This window comes from Macadamia integrifolia, unplaced genomic scaffold (assembly GCF_013358625.1).
Source record: "Macadamia integrifolia cultivar HAES 741 unplaced genomic scaffold, SCU_Mint_v3 scaffold3365, whole genome shotgun sequence".
In the NCBI taxonomy this organism is placed as follows: Eukaryota; Viridiplantae; Streptophyta; class Magnoliopsida; order Proteales; family Proteaceae; genus Macadamia; species Macadamia integrifolia.
In genome coordinates, this window is record NW_024869432.1 from 1 (window position 1) to 19,315 (window position 19,315).

Genomic DNA, 19,315 nt, shown 5'->3' on the forward strand with positions numbered 1-19,315 from the left:
AAAAAAAAAAAAAAAAAAAAAAAAAGTCCACGAATTGATGCTATTATCCGGAATCGAGTTGTGTAGTTCCTCTGAATCACCCACAATCCACCCTTCCTCATTAAACTTCTTCATACCATAGAGAATACTTCTAGACAATGCATCAATGTGTACTCCCGTCATCAAATAATCAGCACAAAGTAAGACATATTTTTTTCCTCTAAAAATTACTCCACATGCCTATTTGGAGTAACTGAGTGATCTATTCAAAATACGTGTACAAATCAAAATAAGGTATTCATGAAAGTGAGGGAGGGTAATATAATAGAAACCGTTTCATTGGGTTGTACTAAGGGCCCGTTTGATAACGTTTCTGTCGTTTCTGTTTCAAGAAACGGCAGAAACATAAATTTCCGTTTCTAGAAACAGAAACGGAATTGAAGGTGTTTGATAAGTCATGTTTTTAGAAGTCGATGGTAACCAGTGAAAGAATTGCCACAAGTCGTTTCAAAAAACGGCGAAACAAGTTGAACTTGTTTCGCCTAGGTCGTTTCTTGAACCATAAATAAGTAAAAATTTCTATTTCTATTTCTAAAAATAAGTGAAACGAAATAGTTTTATCAAATGTTTTTTGCTTCGTTTCTGCTGTTTCTGGAAACAGAAACGGCAGAAACGCGTTTCTTGAAACATTATCAAACGGGCCCTAAAGCTATGTTTGGTAGTCATCCGAAAAAACGTTTTTGACGTTTTTTCGTTCCAAGAAAAAAAAAACAGAATAAATCGTTTGGTGTCAACTTCTATTTTTCCATTTTTTTTAAATGAAAAGGGGAAAAAATGATAGAAACAAGAAATAACGGAACATAAAAACAATGTTCCGACATTTCAATTTCGTTTCAAAATAGACGCAATTATGAGATTTTATTAAAACCGTTCCCGGTAAAATCCAAATACTACCAAAGCCCTTCCCAGCTCTTACGCACAAATAAGAGCAAGGAGTGTAAAAACCCCTGGTTCTGAACATAGTTAAGTCCATCTTCTTCCTTCTCGCTTTCTTCTCTTTTTCTTTATACTCTTCTCCATCTTCTTCATCTTCGGTTGTATCAATTTTTTTTTTTTTTTTCCCCCTCTTTTTGCTGAAACCCTAGGGAGAAATAGATGTGGATTATCTCAACCATAAACAAAAATTAAGAGACCTCCAGATGAACTCCTCTGGTTACACTGAATGCTTTTATCTGTTAACTAATTCATCATTGTTGATTTTATCTATTGATTCTGAGATCGTATCAACTAAGATGATTACAGGTTCCTTTCTTTTTCTTTTTTTTTTTTCTTGTGTGTGTGTGAAAATTACAAGTCCATTATTATAGTAGTGAAAAGCTTATTTTTCATTTAGGATATGGGTAATGGAAATTTCCAAGAAGAAGATTGATTTGTCTTTTCATAAAGTTTTGCCTGGTTCATGTGTCCCTCAAACAATTACAGAGTGGGAAGATCCAACTATATGCAATGTATGTGAAGAAAGGGAATAACAATTCAAACATAAAATCAATTAAATTAGGTAATGAAAGGCAAGAATGAAGTACATATGATTTTACAAAGGGCATTCTGCTTTCTTGCTCATTGAAATGTCTCTTGGACAGTTGAACTCTATAGGCAGAGTCGTTCCTTTGGAAGATTCAGATGAGATTTGGTTCTAAGTAGAATGGCCATAGGTGATAATAGTGGCAATCACATGTTCAAATTATGGGAGTTTGATAATTAGTGGTGTTTTTGCAATAATTGATTATGGATACAAAAAATGTTCCATAACAAGTTTTACCAAATGCTTCAGATTTTATTTTTCTATTTTGAAATCGATTTTGAAACAGGTTTACTAGACACCATTTTTATGTGATAAAACAGTATTTTAACATAGAAACGAAAAATTCTTGTTTTCACGTGAAATAACGTTTCTGGAAAAGAATGACTACCAAACGCAACCCAAGTCTAAAGATTCATGTTCAAATCCAATGTCAAGTGAAACTGAAGTCCATCAGTTTATATTGGTAACAACAGCCATAGAATTCTGCTTAACCTTTGGGTATACAACCTAATTCCTATGCAAATAAATGAAATACATGATATAATTAGAATAATAAAAAAATCTGGTTTTATCACGACCAGGAACGCGACCAGTATTACATAAGTATGATGACAAATTTTTTTTTTTAAAGATATGCAATGAATTTTTATTAAGAATGAAGAAAAGAATACAAAGGGCTAAGAGAACAACCCATTAAGAAAAATAGAAGCCTACCTATCGAAATTCAACATGGCCATCAACAAACAGGAAGCGTCCAAAAATAAATTAATTTTCAACTGAATCTGAACCGAGGCTTTTCTTGAACATCCTAACTTTTTATCCTCAATAGAGAAACGAGGAGGAACATCCCATACAATGCAGCTCTTGATATGTAACAGGCTTTGCCAAAGAATCCACTACAGAATTTACCTCATGATGGCAATGTGTTATCTTCTAAGAGATTTTATCTAAGTAACTCTTAGAGAATAACCATCTTTGCCAGAAGCACCATATGATGGATTCTCTCTTAATACACCATATTACCGATTGAGAATCACATTCCATTCATACCCACGTCAAATCTAATGTCATAGAAAATTAGAAATTTTACATCCACCACCCCTTGCCTTTGCCGGGTTGAAATCGTCTGCAATTCCGATCTCGTACAATTCCATGAAATACCATCTTCAGAGGGTGACACGTATATTGATACCAATACAATGGTCCAGATCTGGTACAACTAGTAAAATATTAAATCAGTGAAAATACATTTAAATCAGATTTGGACCATTGCATTGGTATCAATACACGTGTCACCCCCTGAAGGTGATATTTCACAAAATTATACGAGATTGAAATTGCAGACGATTTTTTTCCTGGCTTTCCCTCAATTACATCACCCCACTGTAGTTACGTTTTTTACATTCAAACTCAAAAAAAACTAAAACCGTTTCACTGGTTTGAGGTGTTTCCCGTTAACTTAAACCCAATTTTTTCAAAATACCGTTATTTCTTTCTACAACCTACGAAAGAACAAAGACTTTGGGGCTTTCTTTCCAACTTGGTCTGCGATTCCTCACCATAGCTTGTTCCGGCAAACATCAAGTTGTTTCGGCGACGTACGTTCCTCACCGTAGGTTGTTCCGGCGAAACAGGGGTATGCGATTCTTACTGCGAGGGAAGATTATTGAACAAAAAACTTGGAAAGGTCTGTGATTCTTTCGAATGGTTTCGTTTTCCAGCGACGAAGGAGCTTTCCTCTTCTCATGTGTTCGTTCTCCGACAAGGGAAGGTCTGCGATTCTTCTCCGGTGAGGTATGGGTTAAGCCAGAAATGTGGTGATGCCCTAAATCTCCCCTCTCTTTTATTTGTGCTTATTCCCAAAATTTTCTTCTCGGCTGGTGATGTTCATATTAGTGACGATGCCCTAAATCTCCCCTGCATTTGGGAAGCTATGTAATTAATCAAAATCAGAGCCTCGACTCGTCTCTCCCATCTCTCTCCAATTCAACTACTATTACCACTGTTTGTTCTTGATTTTACTCTTGTTTTTCATGTTCTTTATTGGCTTTTGTTGATGAGTTGATGACATTGGTTTTTGGAGTTCCTTGTGTTGAATATTTTGCTTTGTTGTATGTATTTGTTTGTTATTTATTGGAACATAGGAGTGAATGATTTCTTCATGCTGGGAAATTTCTGGATTGGTGATGAACTAATGCTGATGAACTTGTCTCATTGCCCCCTATTTTGGTGGCCCAAAAAATAAACTTAGGTTTTCCCCATCCCTCTTTAGCTTAGGATTCTGTGGAACTGTTCTTGTTATACCCACTTGGTTGTTCAATCTTCTTTCCTCGTTGTTCCTATTTGATTGTCTCAGTATCAAGCTTTTCAAAGTCTTTAGCATTTCTATCTTCAATTGGTTGCAACTTGGTCATAGTAAATTATAGGTGAGTCAAAATGCTAAATGTTTTCTTTTTGTTCCGCTTCTTTTCCTGTCTTCTGTTAAGTAGGGACTGAAGTCACAAGATTGGATAAATATTGAATCTAGCAATTCTTACTCCGTTCTGGTCTATTTTACATCATGTTGTTTTCATACCTATTAATTTGTTGTTCTCATTCTTTCTACTTATAACTGCTGACCATTTTAACAGTTGAATTTTACAATAATGGTTGTGAGGTGTCCTATTCAGTTTAGTTGATGTGGGAGAATTCACACAATATTTGTTGATCTGGGCCGTTATTCACACATAGACATGGTCTGTGATATATACAATTCTGTCATTAACCATATACCGGAAGGCTGTAATGTAAGTTTTAAAGTCAGATGTGAGATCTCTCCTGAAGTGCATGTGCACGTGATTGATAATGCTAGCATGTTAAACCTGTTTGGTTTAGATGGGGTAGATATCATTAAACTTGTAGTGTATGACCTTGAAGATAACCCCAGTGATCAGAAGGAGAGGTGGACAGTTGACAGGTACTCCAGTGATGTTATTTACAGAGAAACAAGTAACAAGGGACTGAGAGATGTGGCACACACTTCATTTGGTTAGCCAATGGGTTATGGTATAGGTACATTGAAAATGGGAAAGCAGCATGTGAAGACTGCATCAAATAGCAAGAGAAAAGGGAAGCAACCTACTAAAAGAGGTGGGGGGATATGTATAGCTAATACAAGTGCTATTAGTGATGGAAGTGATGATCGTGATAGTGCCACTGCTAATGCTACTGCTGAAGCTCCTAGCAAAGGTAAAGCTATAAAGCTCATGCCAATGTTGATGCTTTACTTAGGAGATCCATTGGTGCAAGTATTGCTCACACTAGTGGATTGAAAGTTGTTAGTAATAGCTCTACTAGCACAAATGGATCAACCAGAATACCTGATGCAGTCACTAGTAGAGAAGAAAGGGAGATTAACATTGTAAATGACAGTTCAGATGAATCAGTAGAAGTCCCTCAGGTATCTTCTAGTATGGGAGTAAGGACAAATAGTAATATTGCTGATTTGGGAGATGATTCAATGCACATCCAGAATCTTTCTACAAGTGATGAAGATTAGGTACATGAAAATGATGAGTCTCTGGATGAGGGAAGTGAAAGCGATAACAGCCTTATTGAGGATTGTGGTGTGAAGGATGATGAAGATTACAATGTAGGTGAGGTTGAATATCAATCTAAAGATGATGGTTATGATGTTGTTGAGGATGGTAAAATAACATTAGCCGTAGGGAATACATATGATGATGTGAATCACTTTCGGGTGATCCTGCAACAGTTTTCCATTCAAGAAGGTTTTGATATATTGAAACCTAAGAATAAAAAATATGAGTTACGGCACTATGCAAGGCACCTGGTTGACTTGGAGAGTACATGTTTCACCAGTTGATGATAAGAAGGGGGTTAAGGATGCTATGACATTTATGATCAAATCATACAATCCAAAGCATGCTTGTGTTTTGTCAACAGAACACAAGAGTGTTAGATCACTTTGGATTGCAAAAAAACTTGTTCCTTATCTTAAGGTCAATCCAACTATGACTGTGAACTCCATGGGTACCTTCTTGTATGAAACATACAAGGTTAAACCTCCTTACATGAAGTTATACTGGGCATGCACCATTGCCGCCCTAGAAATGTTAGACACCCAATTTTGTCACCTCCTCTGGCTATGATGAAATGTGAATCTTGGACGTGACTTCTTGCTTCCGATCAACAGAGATGATGATTGACTAAGGAAACCCAGAAATATCCCCTGCTTAAAAACCCCAGAAACCTCGTGTGGGAGAAAAGAGGGTCCAATTTTGACTTTTTATATATGAAAAAATCTAATCAAGATGACTGTACAGATGGATAGTACTCGGAAATACAATTTCGACGATATATGGTACGTCAAAATCGGACTGTCAGATCTCCTACAATCTTCCCTAGAAAATTGTATTTTTTTGAGCGCATGTCGCACGCACCAACCCGCGCACAACAGCAGGCCAACCCACCCACAGCCGCAAGCCAGCCCGCGTGCACCCTGCCATCCGGTATGTCCCCACTACCCGTCTCCCGTACGCACTCATGCATGCCCCGTGCACCCCTGCCCAGCCTTGTGTACCGCCGTCAATGGTTGGGGTTTGAGTTCCACTGATCCTATGGGTGAAGAGATTTTCTCTTCACCATATTGCACATTTTACACTATCCCGCTAGCAAAACCGATGCCGCAACCTCCCATTGGCCCAAAAAAGAATATTCTCACCTCATTGGCCCAAAAAAAAACTCACTTTTTTTATTAGTCCAAAAAAATATCTCCCACCCCATTGGCCCAAATTTTCATTTTTTCTTCCCATTGGTTAAAAAGAACCACTTTCATCTACCATTGGCCAAGGGAATTCCCTTTCTCTCCCCATTGGTTCAAGAATCCTATAAATACCACCCACCCTTTGGTTTTTCACACCAACACACCACAAGATCCAAGCTTCTAAGTGAGTATCCTAGAGAGAGAAGCTCTGCCCTCTCTCCTTCCCTCCCCCCTTGAGATTTTTCAAGGCTTCAAAGAGATCTTCATAAGATCCGAAGTGTTCTTCGGGCCTTTGAAACTTCTCAATCCTTTGTTTTCTTTGAGTAAGATTTTGCATCGGAAAAATTTCCCTTAGTCTCCCATCCCCCCTTGAGGTTCTTCCAGTCTTCATGGAGATCTTTGTAAGATCCGACTTCGAATCTTCGAAGTGTTCTTTAGGCCTTCAAAGTTCTTCAATCCTTAAGATTAGCCTATCCTTAGCAGAAGCTCTGCCAGAGTGCCACCTCAGTCTAGCCCTCCCATAGCCTATTCCTAGCAAAAGCTCTGTCGAATCAACACCTCAGCAGAAATCCAGAAGTAGCCCATCCCTAGTGGAAGTTCTGTCGATTGATACCTCGGCCCAAAACCCGAAAGTAACCGTTCCTAGCCGGAACCTTGTCCAAATATCACCACAGTCAACATCTCTCGAGAAAGGAAGTTGGAGGTCAAGATCATCTTCCCCTGAGCTAGGAGAATCCAAAAAACAGTTCGTGCTGGTATTAATCGGGGTCCCACCCCTCTAGACCCAAAACAGGGGTCAAGCACAGGTATAATTTCTTACCCAAATTAGTATAATATAGACTCTATATTGACCTTGTTTTAGTGTATATAATTATTTAAATTCAGTCAATATAAATATATGTGATAACTTAGCCATACATGCAGAATAGGAATAATTGTGGAAAATGTTCGTTCTAAAGCATCTAGTAGGAAGACTGGTTGAACCATGTAGATTAGGTGCCGAACACCTTCCCAACTCTTCAAACTGACACTTACCTTAAGTCTCTGGACCAGACCAATTTTTGGGGCCTCTTCTTAGGAATTGGGCCCACCCTTGGGTCCTAGGCCAATAATCTTAGGTGGCGACTCCAAACCCCTTTTGCATGATCCCGATCCCCGTATTGGACCATCATCAAATCCTTGTCTCAAATGACAAATTTTGCACTTATGCGAAGTAGGCCTCCACGTATCTCCAAGCGGCGATACGGCGGTGCGGGGCTCACAGGGTAAGCACACACGACAGACCCCTCCCTCAAGAAAGAGAAAGAGAGGACAGAGGACAGAATGAACAGAGGACAGAGGACAGAGGACAGAATGAATGCAAGCCTTTTTTTCTCCCCCACAAAGGGAGGAACGCATACACATCTCTTCCGGCTACTACCCTCATAAAATGACACAAGGTAATCATAAGGATTCTTATGCTTTGTTACCTGCATATGGTAATTTGGTGTTACAGAAGATGCCGAGTAGTTTTTTTAAGATACAGTACGAAGAAAATCATGACATGCTAGGGAACAAAGTGTTCAAAAGAATGTTTGTTATCTTTAAAGCTTGTGTTACTAGTTTTTTGAAGGGTTGTAGACCATTCATTACTCTAGATGGTTGCCACTTAAAGGGTAGGTATGGAGGCATCCTTCTATCAACAATTTCATCTGATGAGAATAATGAATTGTTCCTAGTGGCATATGGTATTATGGAGGTTGAATGCAAAGAAAGTTTACTTTTTTTCCTTGAAGTCCAACATGAAGCCCTTGGACCGGCATCTGATGAGTTTGCTTTAACCTTTATGTTAGACAAGCAAATGGTACTTCAGATTAATTTATAGCAACTGCCATTTACTCTATACTTCAATATCATATTTAAATGACTTTTAATATATTGTTTATGTTTTGTAGGGTTTATCGGATGTCATCACCCAGGTATTCCCATTCGTCAGAGATGTTGTGTGAGACATATGTATCAGAACTTCAAGTCAACTTTTTCAGGACAACTATTTAAGAAACACTTTTGGTCAACATCAGCAAGTACTCTCCTCCAGTTTAAGAAAGAAATAGAATCTATCAAAGAGTTTAGTGATGAAGCATTTAGTTGAATGATGGATGTTCCTACAAGATTCTGGGTTAGGCATGCATTTGATATTAATGCAAAGAGTCCTCAAATCACCAACAACATGACCAAGTCATTCAACCACTGAATATAAGATGTGAGGGACAAGCCTGTTATAGTGGTAATTGATAAGATAAGACTGAAAATCATGAGTAAGATGTTTAAGAACTTTAAAAAGGGTTGCAACTACCCAGTTGGTGGCCTAGTCACACCTAATATGAAGAAACGTTTAGATAAGGTCAAACAGTTGTTAATTTATTTGCATACTTCACTATTAAATTGTTTTTTACTAATTTGTGTAGAGAAAGCGAAAGGTTGAGAGTCAACATGGAGGCACCAGCTCTCAGATGATGTCTAGGTCACAATCATCTACCTAGCCTGCAAAGCTAAAAACTCAAGAGAAAACCTTGGTCATGTAAGCTGCCAAGTACACAAAATAGAAGGCAAAGCAAGCTAAGAAGTAGAAAGATGGATGTTGTTGTTGATGAGAGCATAATGTCTTCAAGGGTCGTCCGCTGCAGTTGATGAGAGCACTTTTGTGGGATGAATGGATTTTAATGTATTATGAAAGAACTTTAAAGAGATTTGTGACTTGTAATATTTATGTGCTAATGTTTGTGAGATTTAGACTGTTTGTGTGAGACATCTTAAATGGTTTTTTGGACATGTTATATATATGATGTTGATGTCGTTTAAGAATTTAAGCATGAATTGGAGTCATTAATAGGTTTTTATAAGGTCTAGTATTCAAACAAAATGCTATCCATTTTTTCTTAAATCCATATTGTCCTATATTGAAGGGAATCACTGCTCATTTGAATAAAGTAACCAATTAGGTGATGTTGATTAGGGGTGCAAGTTTGGCCGTGACGGCTCAGACATGCCCTTGGCCCGCTTTGATCCCAAACAAGTATCGATTCCAAAAATTTTGGCCCTGAGGGCCAGCCCAGCCCTGAAATTTCAACCTAAGCCAGGGTCAGGGTGGGTAAGGGTTGATGTCTTTGGCCCTCCCAGCCTGCCCTGAACCCGGCCCTGATTTTTTTACTTTGACTTTTGGCCCTGGTTTGCCCTATCTAACCCTGATTTTATGCTCCTGATGTTGACCCTGATTATGACCCTAATTGTGACTTTGATTTTAACCTAATTTTATATATTATTTTACATTGAGTCATTGACACCTCAAAACTCCTAAAATATCTTCTCACAATCTCACCAATCTCTCTTACCTTTTTTTATCAATAAAAAAGATCTCTTTTTCTTATTTTATCAAAAATATATATATATATATATATATTCTAGTAATTATTATTAATAAAATAAAAAATAATTAACATATTTTTTTAAATTACCATCTTAAATCAATATGTAATTGTTGATATGAATATTTATTATCGATTTTACTATCAATATATATATATATATATATTTAATACAGTGAAAATTGGTCGAAAATCATTTTCTACCAATCTTGTTCCTTGAACCTAAAGTTTTTTTCTTCTCTCATCAAGTGGAGGTTAAGTTTTCTTGTAATTTGCCTTATTAGGATGATCTCTTTGTTTATCATGACAAATAATTGAATTTTTTTGAATTATTTACTTTCTTAGGATGATCTCCTCTTTGTTTATTATATAATAGTTAAAGTTATTTGTATTATTTGAATGTTTACTTTTGGATGTTCTCTTCATAACATGTAATTTGTAACTGTGTTTTTTATCTCCTCTTTATTGTGAATATTTTTTATTTTTAAGTTATTTCATATTTTGTAGGGTCAGGGTCAGGGTCAGAGTCAGATTATACCTAGCCCTTGATGACAAACTAGGGTCAGGGTCAAGGTCATCCTGGCCCAATCCTGAAAAATCAGGGCCAATCAGGGCAGGTAAGGGTTGGGCTGAACCCTGAAGAGTAGGGCCTGGGTTAAAGTTTTGCGGCCCTGAGTCAGGGTCAGGGTGGATTTGGGCCCAATTAAGGGGATTAAGGGTTGGACTAAGGTTTTAAGAAGCCCAGCCCAACACGGCCCTATTGCACCCCTAATGTTGATAGTGTTGAAGTATTTTTAAATCAAATAGATGTCTAATTATTACATGGATCCAGTCTTAACAGGTCATTATAAGATCTTAAATTCAAAAGAAATGTCCTATTTTTTTTGTACCAGATGTTCAGATTGTCCTATATTGAATGGAAGTGCTATCCATTTGATTAAAGTCACCAATTACAAACATGTGAGGTTTAACATAATAAAACCATTGAAATGAACCCAAAATGTACTTCTTCAATGAAAAAAAAAAAAAAGGGAAAAAACAAAGGGAATTACAACTTATATATCATCTTCTCTAATTCTTCATTTTCTCGTAAAGATGAGTACAATAGCTAACACAAGCAAAACTATTACAATCTATAATGTCCCAACAGACTTCTCCAGTTACTTCATTCTTTTCTTCAGGATAGGAATCTCTTCTTTCATTTGTCGATTTTCTTGACTTATCTCACCTACATCTATCTTGTGAGTGATTGGGTTGATGTTGTCCTTGGTAACAAGATTCACTCTTGGTTCTTCTAATAAAGAGGAGATTAAAAAAATAATAATAATAAAATAAATAAATAAATAAATTATTTGTCATGAGGAGAACATCCTAAAACAAACATTCAAACAATACAAATAACTCAAACTATTATGATAAACAAAAAGGAGATCATCATAAGAAAGCAAATAATCTAAAAAATTTCAATTATTTGTCATGATAAACAAAGAGATCATTTTAATAAGGCAAACAATCCGAAGATATCAAAATCCTTGTCATCTTGAACAACGAGGAGAACATCTTAAGAAAACAAAAAATTCAAAGTCAACATCAAAGGAAAAAACCAGGGCCGGGTCAGGCCAAAAGTCAAGATAAAAAAATCAGGGCCAGGTTTAAGGTGAGCTAGGCGGGCCAAAGACATTAATCCTTTCCTGCCCTGACTCTGAATTAGGGTCAGAAATTTTAGGATCAAGTCCGCCCTCAAGGCCAAAATTTCCTAATCGGTACCTGTTCTGGATCAGAGCGAGCCAAAGACTAGTTCAGGCCGTCAGGGCCAAACTTGCACCCTTAGTCCCATGTACCAATATGTTGGCCTATCCTCTGTCGACCCCCTGACTAGGCCGGCTTGGTCAACCGCCCAAAGTCCTCTTCTCTCCTCAATCTCCCATGACAGCGTAGGAAAGTCAAAGAAAAAAAATATGAAGGGAAAATTACATGATTACCCACTTTTGGGTTTCCCTTTACAAAATTACCCACAAAAAGTTTTGGTCAACAAAAATACTCAAAATTAGGTTTGAGTTTACAAAACTACCCAAAACAGTGATTCTCCTTCCCCTGCCTATTTGTTTTGTCATTTTTAACCCTGGCCAAGGCTATAGCACGGCCTGATAGAGCCGAGGTGGCAGTATGGCCTGATGGAGGCCGCGGTGTTAGCGCGGCCTGATGGAGGCCTAGGTTCAGCACGGCTTTACGGAGGCAGAGGTGGAGCGCGGCCTGATGGAGGCCGAGGTGGCAAAACGGCCTGATTTAGGCCGAGGTTGAGCACGGCCTGAGTCCTAGGTTCAGCTCAGCTTTAGGATGCAGAGGTGGAGCGCGGGCTACCACCTCGGCCTAAATTAGGCCGCGCTATCACCTCGGATTCCATCAGGCCGGGCTTCCACCTCGGCCTCATCAGGCCGTGCTACAACCTTGGCCAGGGGTAAAAATGACAAAACAAATAGGCAAATGAAGGAGAATCACTGTTTTGGGTAGTTTTGTAAACCCAAACCTAATTTTTGGTATTTTTGTTGATCAAAACTTTTTGTGGGTAATTTTGTAAAGGGAAACCCAAAAGTGGGTAATCATGTAAGTTTCCCAAATATGAAATTGAAGGAAAAGGGAACTCAACAAATGAACTCTGTGGGCCAAGGAATAAAAATGAGGAGGGACCACCCCAAACCCCTCTTTATAAAAATCTCCGCCAAGACCTCGTGGGCCTACGGATATTTATTTTAAAAAATGAATGAAAAAATATATATATATATATTTATATATATATATATATATAATAAAATTGACATATATATGGTATGCATAATTTTTATATGTATTATGTACACTATGTGCGTTTGACCCATGTTATATGCATTTGACCTAAGATGTATATTATTTGTGTGACGTATACTTTCACATATGGCTAATATGACATGCACATTTTGGGTGCAACACATCAAAAATTCATTGCATTGGCTCAAGGTATAGGTCTAAATTTACCATAGCCCCTGGTTGGTTTAAATTTCAAAAATTCATTGCATGGTCCAGGGTATAAGTCGAAAATGATCAAAATACCCCTGGTTTGCTCAAATTTCAAAGATTCATTGCAAGGCCTAAGGAATAACCCAAATTTCAAAAATTTATAGTAAAACCCTTGGATACAAGTCTAAAATGATCAAAATACCCCTGGATGGCCCAAATTTCAAAGATTTATTCTATAACTTTGGGTATAGGTCTAAAATGACCAAAATATCTCTAGTAGACCTAAATTTCAAAAATCCATTACATGGCCCAGGATATAGGTTTAAAAATGACCAAAATAACCCTAGTTGGCCTAAGTTTTAAAAATTCCCTTGCTTAAATTGAAAGATACCCTAGATGGCAAAATTTACCCCTGTTGAAGTCTAAGATGCCCTAGTTGGCTCAAGCTTCAAAAAATTCCCTTGTTTAGGTCAAAATATGTCCTAAATGGCAAAAATTGACCAATTAACCCTCGTTGAGGCCAAAAGATACCCTAAATGGCATGATCAAATTAAGGTCAAGATATGCTAGATGGACAGTTTGAACAAAACATCCCTCTACTCTAGTCTAATTCACATTGTATAGCCACAATGACTAAACCAATTAAGGAATATTGCCTACTAACACTTTGCGGCCGCACATCGGGATCCATTGAATGTTTCCTCTAGACAACCACCACCCGAGGTAAGATCTCAACTTTCTAGTCATTCAATTGGGTAAGATCATTAATTTCTTACTTCGGCGAAGGCTAATCATTTGATTTAATCAATTGATTTCGGCTCTCAATTACAGCTTGATCTCTCAAAATTTTAACACTCATGTTTTTTTAAAGCCCCTCCACCATCCTTGAGCAAAACGATGGTAATACATACTCTGGGGGACAAAATGTGGTAGTTCTTTACTTTGCCCTTCGACTGTGGCACATGCCTCTTCCAAAAAGGGGCGTTATGTAGACTTCCAATTTTATCATCACCTGGAAATAATAATTTACAAGATGTGGATAAGATCTACACTTTTGATTGGAGGAGTGTTCAACATTTAGAAATGACTGGGCTCAACTTAAAATCCAAACCTAAAACCCTAATCCAGACCTAAAATCCTAATTCAACCTAAAGCTCTAATTGGACCCAAAACACTAATCTAGTCTGGAATTTGTACACAGTTAGATCAAGCCCGATCTAGTGGCCCTCAGTATTAACACATTATACATTGATTAATCAAATCTAAATGCTCTCTTATAGTGCGGGAACTACATGAAAAAGGATTTTCAAAAATCCCTAAGGTGCGGACAAGATTCCTTCCTTGCAAGTCCCAATTGATTTCGAGCCAAAAGATGCTCGACACCCGTATCAATGAATAATACTCAAAAATATGGTTTGACTACTTATGGTGGACGAAAATCGAACCACCGGATCTCTTAGAATAACACCCAGAAGCTAGAAGCTCTACAAGGGGTAGGATCAACATCTTTTTTTCTTGGGAATCTAAAAAAGGGAATATTCCCTTCCTAGGACCCCACGAGCATATAAAATGACCTTTCTACCCCTCCTTTTAAGCAAGGCTACCAGCTATGGGCACAATTTACGAACCCACAATATTTCACCTTTTGGGTATGAATCCCCGTAAATGGCACTAATTCACCATTCCCAAGGAACCAATTCATCTTTTCACCTACCCATATCCTTTTGTAGTCAATTTGCATGCCAAAAAAAAAAATCAAAAATGCCGAAATTCCATACCGATTCAACCAGGTGGAATGGGTTCCTAACACCTCCCTAATTCGATAACCTAACACTTACCCCTATTTCTAGACTACACCAATTTTTGGACCCTCTCAATATGGATTGGGCCTCCCCATTAGGATCTTAGGATCTAACCCTAGGTGGTGACTCAAAATATTATGTTTCTCAATCCCCGATATTGGATTATTATTAATATTCCTTTTAAAACCCCTGAAAGAAAGAAGTTGTCAAAGAAATAAGTCCCCACATGTGGGGATGCAGCGAAGTGGGTCCCACGGATGTGTCAGATAGAGGGCCAGAGGATCCAAAATCTCGGCCGTTACCCTCAAACTGGTGAAATGGACAGTAGTTGTTTAAGTCCCCGAAACCCATCGATTGATAGTGAACCTACTGATGGCTATCCAAAAAGTGGTTTATTTTTGGATGGCAATTGATGCATGGTAAATTTCCTACTTGTGAGCTCATTTTTGTTAAAGGTGTTCAACTAGCTTCTAGATTTGATATGCAATTATAAATTATAATCTATATTCTAGGGGTGCAAGTTTGGCCCCAACGGCCTGAACCCGCCCTTGGCCCGCCTTGATCCCGAATAAGTACATACCCAAAAATTTTGCTCGACCCTGAAATTTCTAACCTTGAGTCAGGGTCAGGGCGAGTAAGGGTTGATGTCTTTGGCCCACCTAGCCCTCCCTGAACCCGACCCTAATTTGTGCCCTGATGTTGACCCTATTTGTGACCTAAATGTTAACCCTGAATTTAACCTAATTTTATAAATTGTTTGACATTGAGTCATTGACACCTCAAAACTCCTAATGTATCTTCTCACCGATCTCTCTTGCTTTTTTTACCCAAAAAAAAAAAAATCTCTCTTGATTTTTTTACCAAGAAATTTCTAACTTTGTATTTTTTATCTCCTCTTTATTATGAATATTTTTTATTTTTAAGTTATTTCTGTCAGGGTCAGGTCAGGGTCAGGGTCAGGGTCAGGTCAAGGCATACCCAGCCCTTGATGGCAAACCAATTAGGGTCAATATATCAGGGACAGGGTCAGGGTTAGGGTCATCCCAGTCCGATCCTGGAAAATCAGGGCCGGTAAGGGTTGGATTAAACCCTGAAGGGTAGGGTCAGGGTTGAAGTTTTGCGGCCCTGAGTCAGGGTCAAAGCGGGTTTGGGCCTAGTTAAGGGGACTCAAGGTTGGGCTAGGGTTTTAAGAAACCCAGCCCAACCCGGCCCTGTTGCACCCCTACTATATTCCATACATTTTTGAAGTACGGATTTTTCAGGTTGGTATGGACCAGCTTAGTGTAATGTTTTAGAATGATGTGTCAATCACAATGTAAATCTCTGATCTATTTCAGTGGTGGAAGAGCAACTCTCGTGTATTTCTCTTTGAAAGGAGCTTGGCTTGTACGTGTTGTTTATGTAGGGAAAGGAACTCTCGGAGGTTTGAAAGTAAAAAGAGATCTACATCTCAAATCTATAGTATGCTCTTGCAACACTACCCTAAAACTGCTTGCATCGGGTCATATCAAGGGTTAAATGAGAATTATTCAACTTTCATCAAAAGCAATGAATAGCACTGAACACCCAATGTGAGTGGCTCCAAGGAAGTAAGAGGAGTCTAACTTAGAACCATATGCTTCTTGAGGCGAAGGTCTCTTGCCGACTCCCTACTCCCTTGGGGTTATTCATCTTATGACATAAAATTTCTGATGTTAACAAGAATTAAATTGGATTAAGCTCAATGTAGATGGTTGCTCGCTTGGAATTCCAAAATGATCCATAGCTGACTTAGTTCAAGTCATTTGCCTTCGATATTTCCAAAGTTACACACTAGAAAAGTAAGAGAGGGAGGGAAAAAATGGTCCTCGAAGAGAAAAACAAGGTTCGCATATATGACTGCATCTCTTGAGTTAGATAAGACTTTTTTGGATATTCTTCATTAGAGAACTTTCAACAGACCACACAGGCCTCTTAATTAGTCAGTCAAGCACAAGAGCCCACCTACATTCTTCACGAGTTCCACCCAAAACTATGGACTATAAGTGATTCCATCATATACAAAATTCTCAAGTCAAGATACAACGTAGAATTCAACCAATTAATTATTGAAACCAATTCACCGTGAAGAAAGCGTGTTCCCTATTCACCCAAGAAAAAAAAAAAAAAAAAAAGAACCATGTTCCCTCCTTCACATTTATTGGTCAACAAGTCAACTAAAACGGTGAGCCCACCAAAGTTGGCTAGACAAAGAGAACATAAGTGCACCTTAATTAGTGGAACTTTCGTAGGTTGAATATCAGGAAATGGATCCATTCAAACTTATTCCCTCTTAGCATAAATACCCATGCTTTGGTTTTGCAATTTCACCATTGCTTGCTATAGATTTCCCTTCAATCTTCTTTTACACTTCTTTGTTTTCCTCATACATCATCTTCACGATCGAACTCACCACAACAGATCAAAAAAAGAAATGGGTTCGGTCGGAGAAATCTACGAAGCACAGCGTGCTCAAGGTCCGGCCACCGTGCTAGCCATCGCCACCGCAAATCCATGCAACTTTACTTACCAAGCTGATTTCCCGGACTTCTACTTCAAATCCACAAAGACTGATCACAAGACCGAGTTGAAGGAGAAATTTAAGCGAATTTGTAAGTATTATATCACACTTTTTTTTGAGTACATATGTGAAATAATAAGATTTATAAAGAGAGTAGAAAGTAGGATAACAAATTATTTGATAAAATGCTAAGCGTTTTCCTGTTGTTAAAATAGGTGATAAGTCAACTATTACGAAACGCCACACTTTCCTAGACGATGAAATTATCAACGAAAACCCCGACTTCTGCAACCCTTTGGCTCCATCACTTGACGCACGCCAGGATATTATGGTGGTTGAGGTGCCTAAATTGGCTAAGGAAGCTGCATCCAAAGCCATTGAAGAGTGGGGTCAACCCAAGTCAAAGATCACCCACCTTGTTTTCACTACCATTTCTGGTGTAGATGCACCTGGCTATGACTTCCAACTCATCAAGCTCCTCGGCCTTTCACCAACCGTCCAACGTGTCATGATGTATCAATTAGGATGTTATGGCGGTGGTTCTGTCCTCCGTGTCGCCAAAGACCTTGCTGAGAATAACAAAGATGCACGTGTCCTCATTGTCTGCTCAGAGATAAACTCCATTAGTGGCTTCAAGGCACCCACTGAGACTGACTTACACACCCTACTAGGGTTAGCAATCTTTGCTGATGGTGCAGCAGCTTTGATTGTTGGTGCAGATCCTGACACGTTAGTGGAGCGCCCATTGTTCCAACTCTTCTCAGCTAGCTCTAGGATTCTCCCTGACTCAGGTGATATGGTTGAAGGCCACTTGCGTCAAACAGGTCTTTCCATTAGCTTATCAAAGGATGTTTCTAAAACAATCTCAGGAAACATTGAGAAGTGCTTAGTGGAAGCATTCCAAGAGATTGGCATAACTGATTGGAATTCCATCTTTTGGGTGTGCCACCCAGGTGGGCCAGCAATTTTGGACCTAATGGAAAAGACATTGGGCTTGAAGAAGGAGAAACTAAATGCAACAAGAAAGGTGTTAAGTGAGTATGGGAATATGTCTAGCCCCACGGTATTGTTCATTTTGGATGAGATGAGGAGGAAGTCTCTGAGGGAAAATAAAGCCTCAACTGGTGAAGGATTCGATTGGGGTGTGTTATTAGGGTTTGGACCAGGTCTAACTGTGGAGACAGTGGTGTTGCGTAGCGTTCCTATAATATCATCAGCTCATTGAGTAATAAGTCGTGTCCTAAGTGTTGGTATATCTAATTTGATTCTATGTGGTCTTATGATTTTAGGTAATGATTGTTTAATAAGAGCTTAAGGCTCTCTTTCAAGATTTCTAACCAAGCATGAATGTTTTTGCTTCATCAATAAAATATTACATTGGATAAGCTTAAAGTTGGTTGGGTAGGGTTGTGGAAAAAGAGGGGGTTGAAATGTTCGATTTACTTTACTTTCAGATTCATGTAGGAAAATTTATTGTATCATTCAATAATGAGATCTACGGCCGAAAAAGGTATGAGCTAAGATTTCTAACCGAAGGGACAGGTTAGGGTTAAAGAATACTAACTCTGGGTTAGAGTTAGGTTGGGCTTGGATTGAGGCCTAAGCCCAACCCATCTCGATCCAACCCAGTCCTATTTTTTTTTTTTTTTTTTTTAATGCATATGATACATATGTCAAAAACAGGGTCAACTAGGGTTAGTCCAATGAAAAAAAACAGTCTTGTTGGGTTGGCTTGAACCCAGAGTTATCAATTCGGCCGAATAATTCACGAATTATTCGGCCGAACCGAATTTTTTCAAATTTTATCAAAAATTCGGACCGAATCCGAATTAAAAATAAAATTCTTTAAAATTCACGATTTTTTCAAAAGTGAATATAAATCACGAATAATTCGGACCGAATCCGAATTAAACCGAATTATTCGATCCATTTAAACATTATTTAAAAAAAAAAACCAAAAAAAAAAAATAAAAAAATAAAAAACAATTAAAACAAAAAAACCCCCCAATAAGCTTTTTTGACCGCTTTTTTGACCGAATCCTTAAATTAATCGTCCGAATTATTCCGAATAATTCTTCGTCCGAATAATTCCCGAATCCGAATTTGCTAACTATGATGAACCCGGCAGAATTGAACCTAACCATGAACCTAGTAGAATTGGGTTGGGCCTAGGTTGAGCTAGGGTTGTAAGAAACCCAGCCCAAACTAGCCTTGTCTAACCCCTAAATACGTCATCATCAATACTTTAGT

The 19,315-nt window shown here is 38.2% G+C and overlaps 1 protein-coding gene and 1 long non-coding RNA gene across 3 annotated transcripts; both read left to right on the plus strand.

Annotated features, from left to right (window-relative positions):
• Positions 1 to 3,003: 3,003 nt before the first annotated feature.
• On the plus strand, positions 3,004 to 9,178 carry LOC122068041. 2 transcript variants are annotated; one of them, XR_006136951.1, is made up of 3 exons: positions 3,004 to 3,355; positions 8,261 to 8,592; positions 8,774 to 9,178. It is a non-coding gene; the product is annotated as an uncharacterized LOC122068041 (long non-coding RNA). The 2 variants fall into 2 exon arrangements; XR_006136950.1 differs by having other exon boundaries at positions 3,009 to 3,355; positions 8,261 to 8,568.
• A 7,701-nt stretch (positions 9,179 to 16,879) lies between these two features.
• LOC122068042 (chalcone synthase 2-like) lies at positions 16,880 to 18,406 on the plus strand. Its single transcript, XM_042631875.1, has 2 exons — positions 16,880 to 17,156; positions 17,281 to 18,406. The coding sequence occupies exons 1-2, from the start codon at positions 16,979 to 16,981 to the stop codon at positions 18,288 to 18,290; spliced, it is 1,188 nt and encodes a 395-aa protein (XP_042487809.1). The 5' UTR covers positions 16,880 to 16,978; the 3' UTR covers positions 18,291 to 18,406.
• The last annotated feature ends 909 nt before the right edge of the window (positions 18,407 to 19,315 follow it).

What these genes read in the sequence shown, in the direction of transcription:
- LOC122068042 (XM_042631875.1), top strand. Translation starts at nt 16,979, where the DNA reads ATGGGTTCGGTCGGAGAAATCTACGAAGCACAGCGTGCTCAAGGTCCG. An exon ending in GGAGAAATTTAAGCGAATTT is followed by an intron (nt 17,157 to 17,280) that starts GTAAGTATTATA and finishes TTGTTAAAATAG; the next exon opens with GTGATAAGTCAACTATTACG.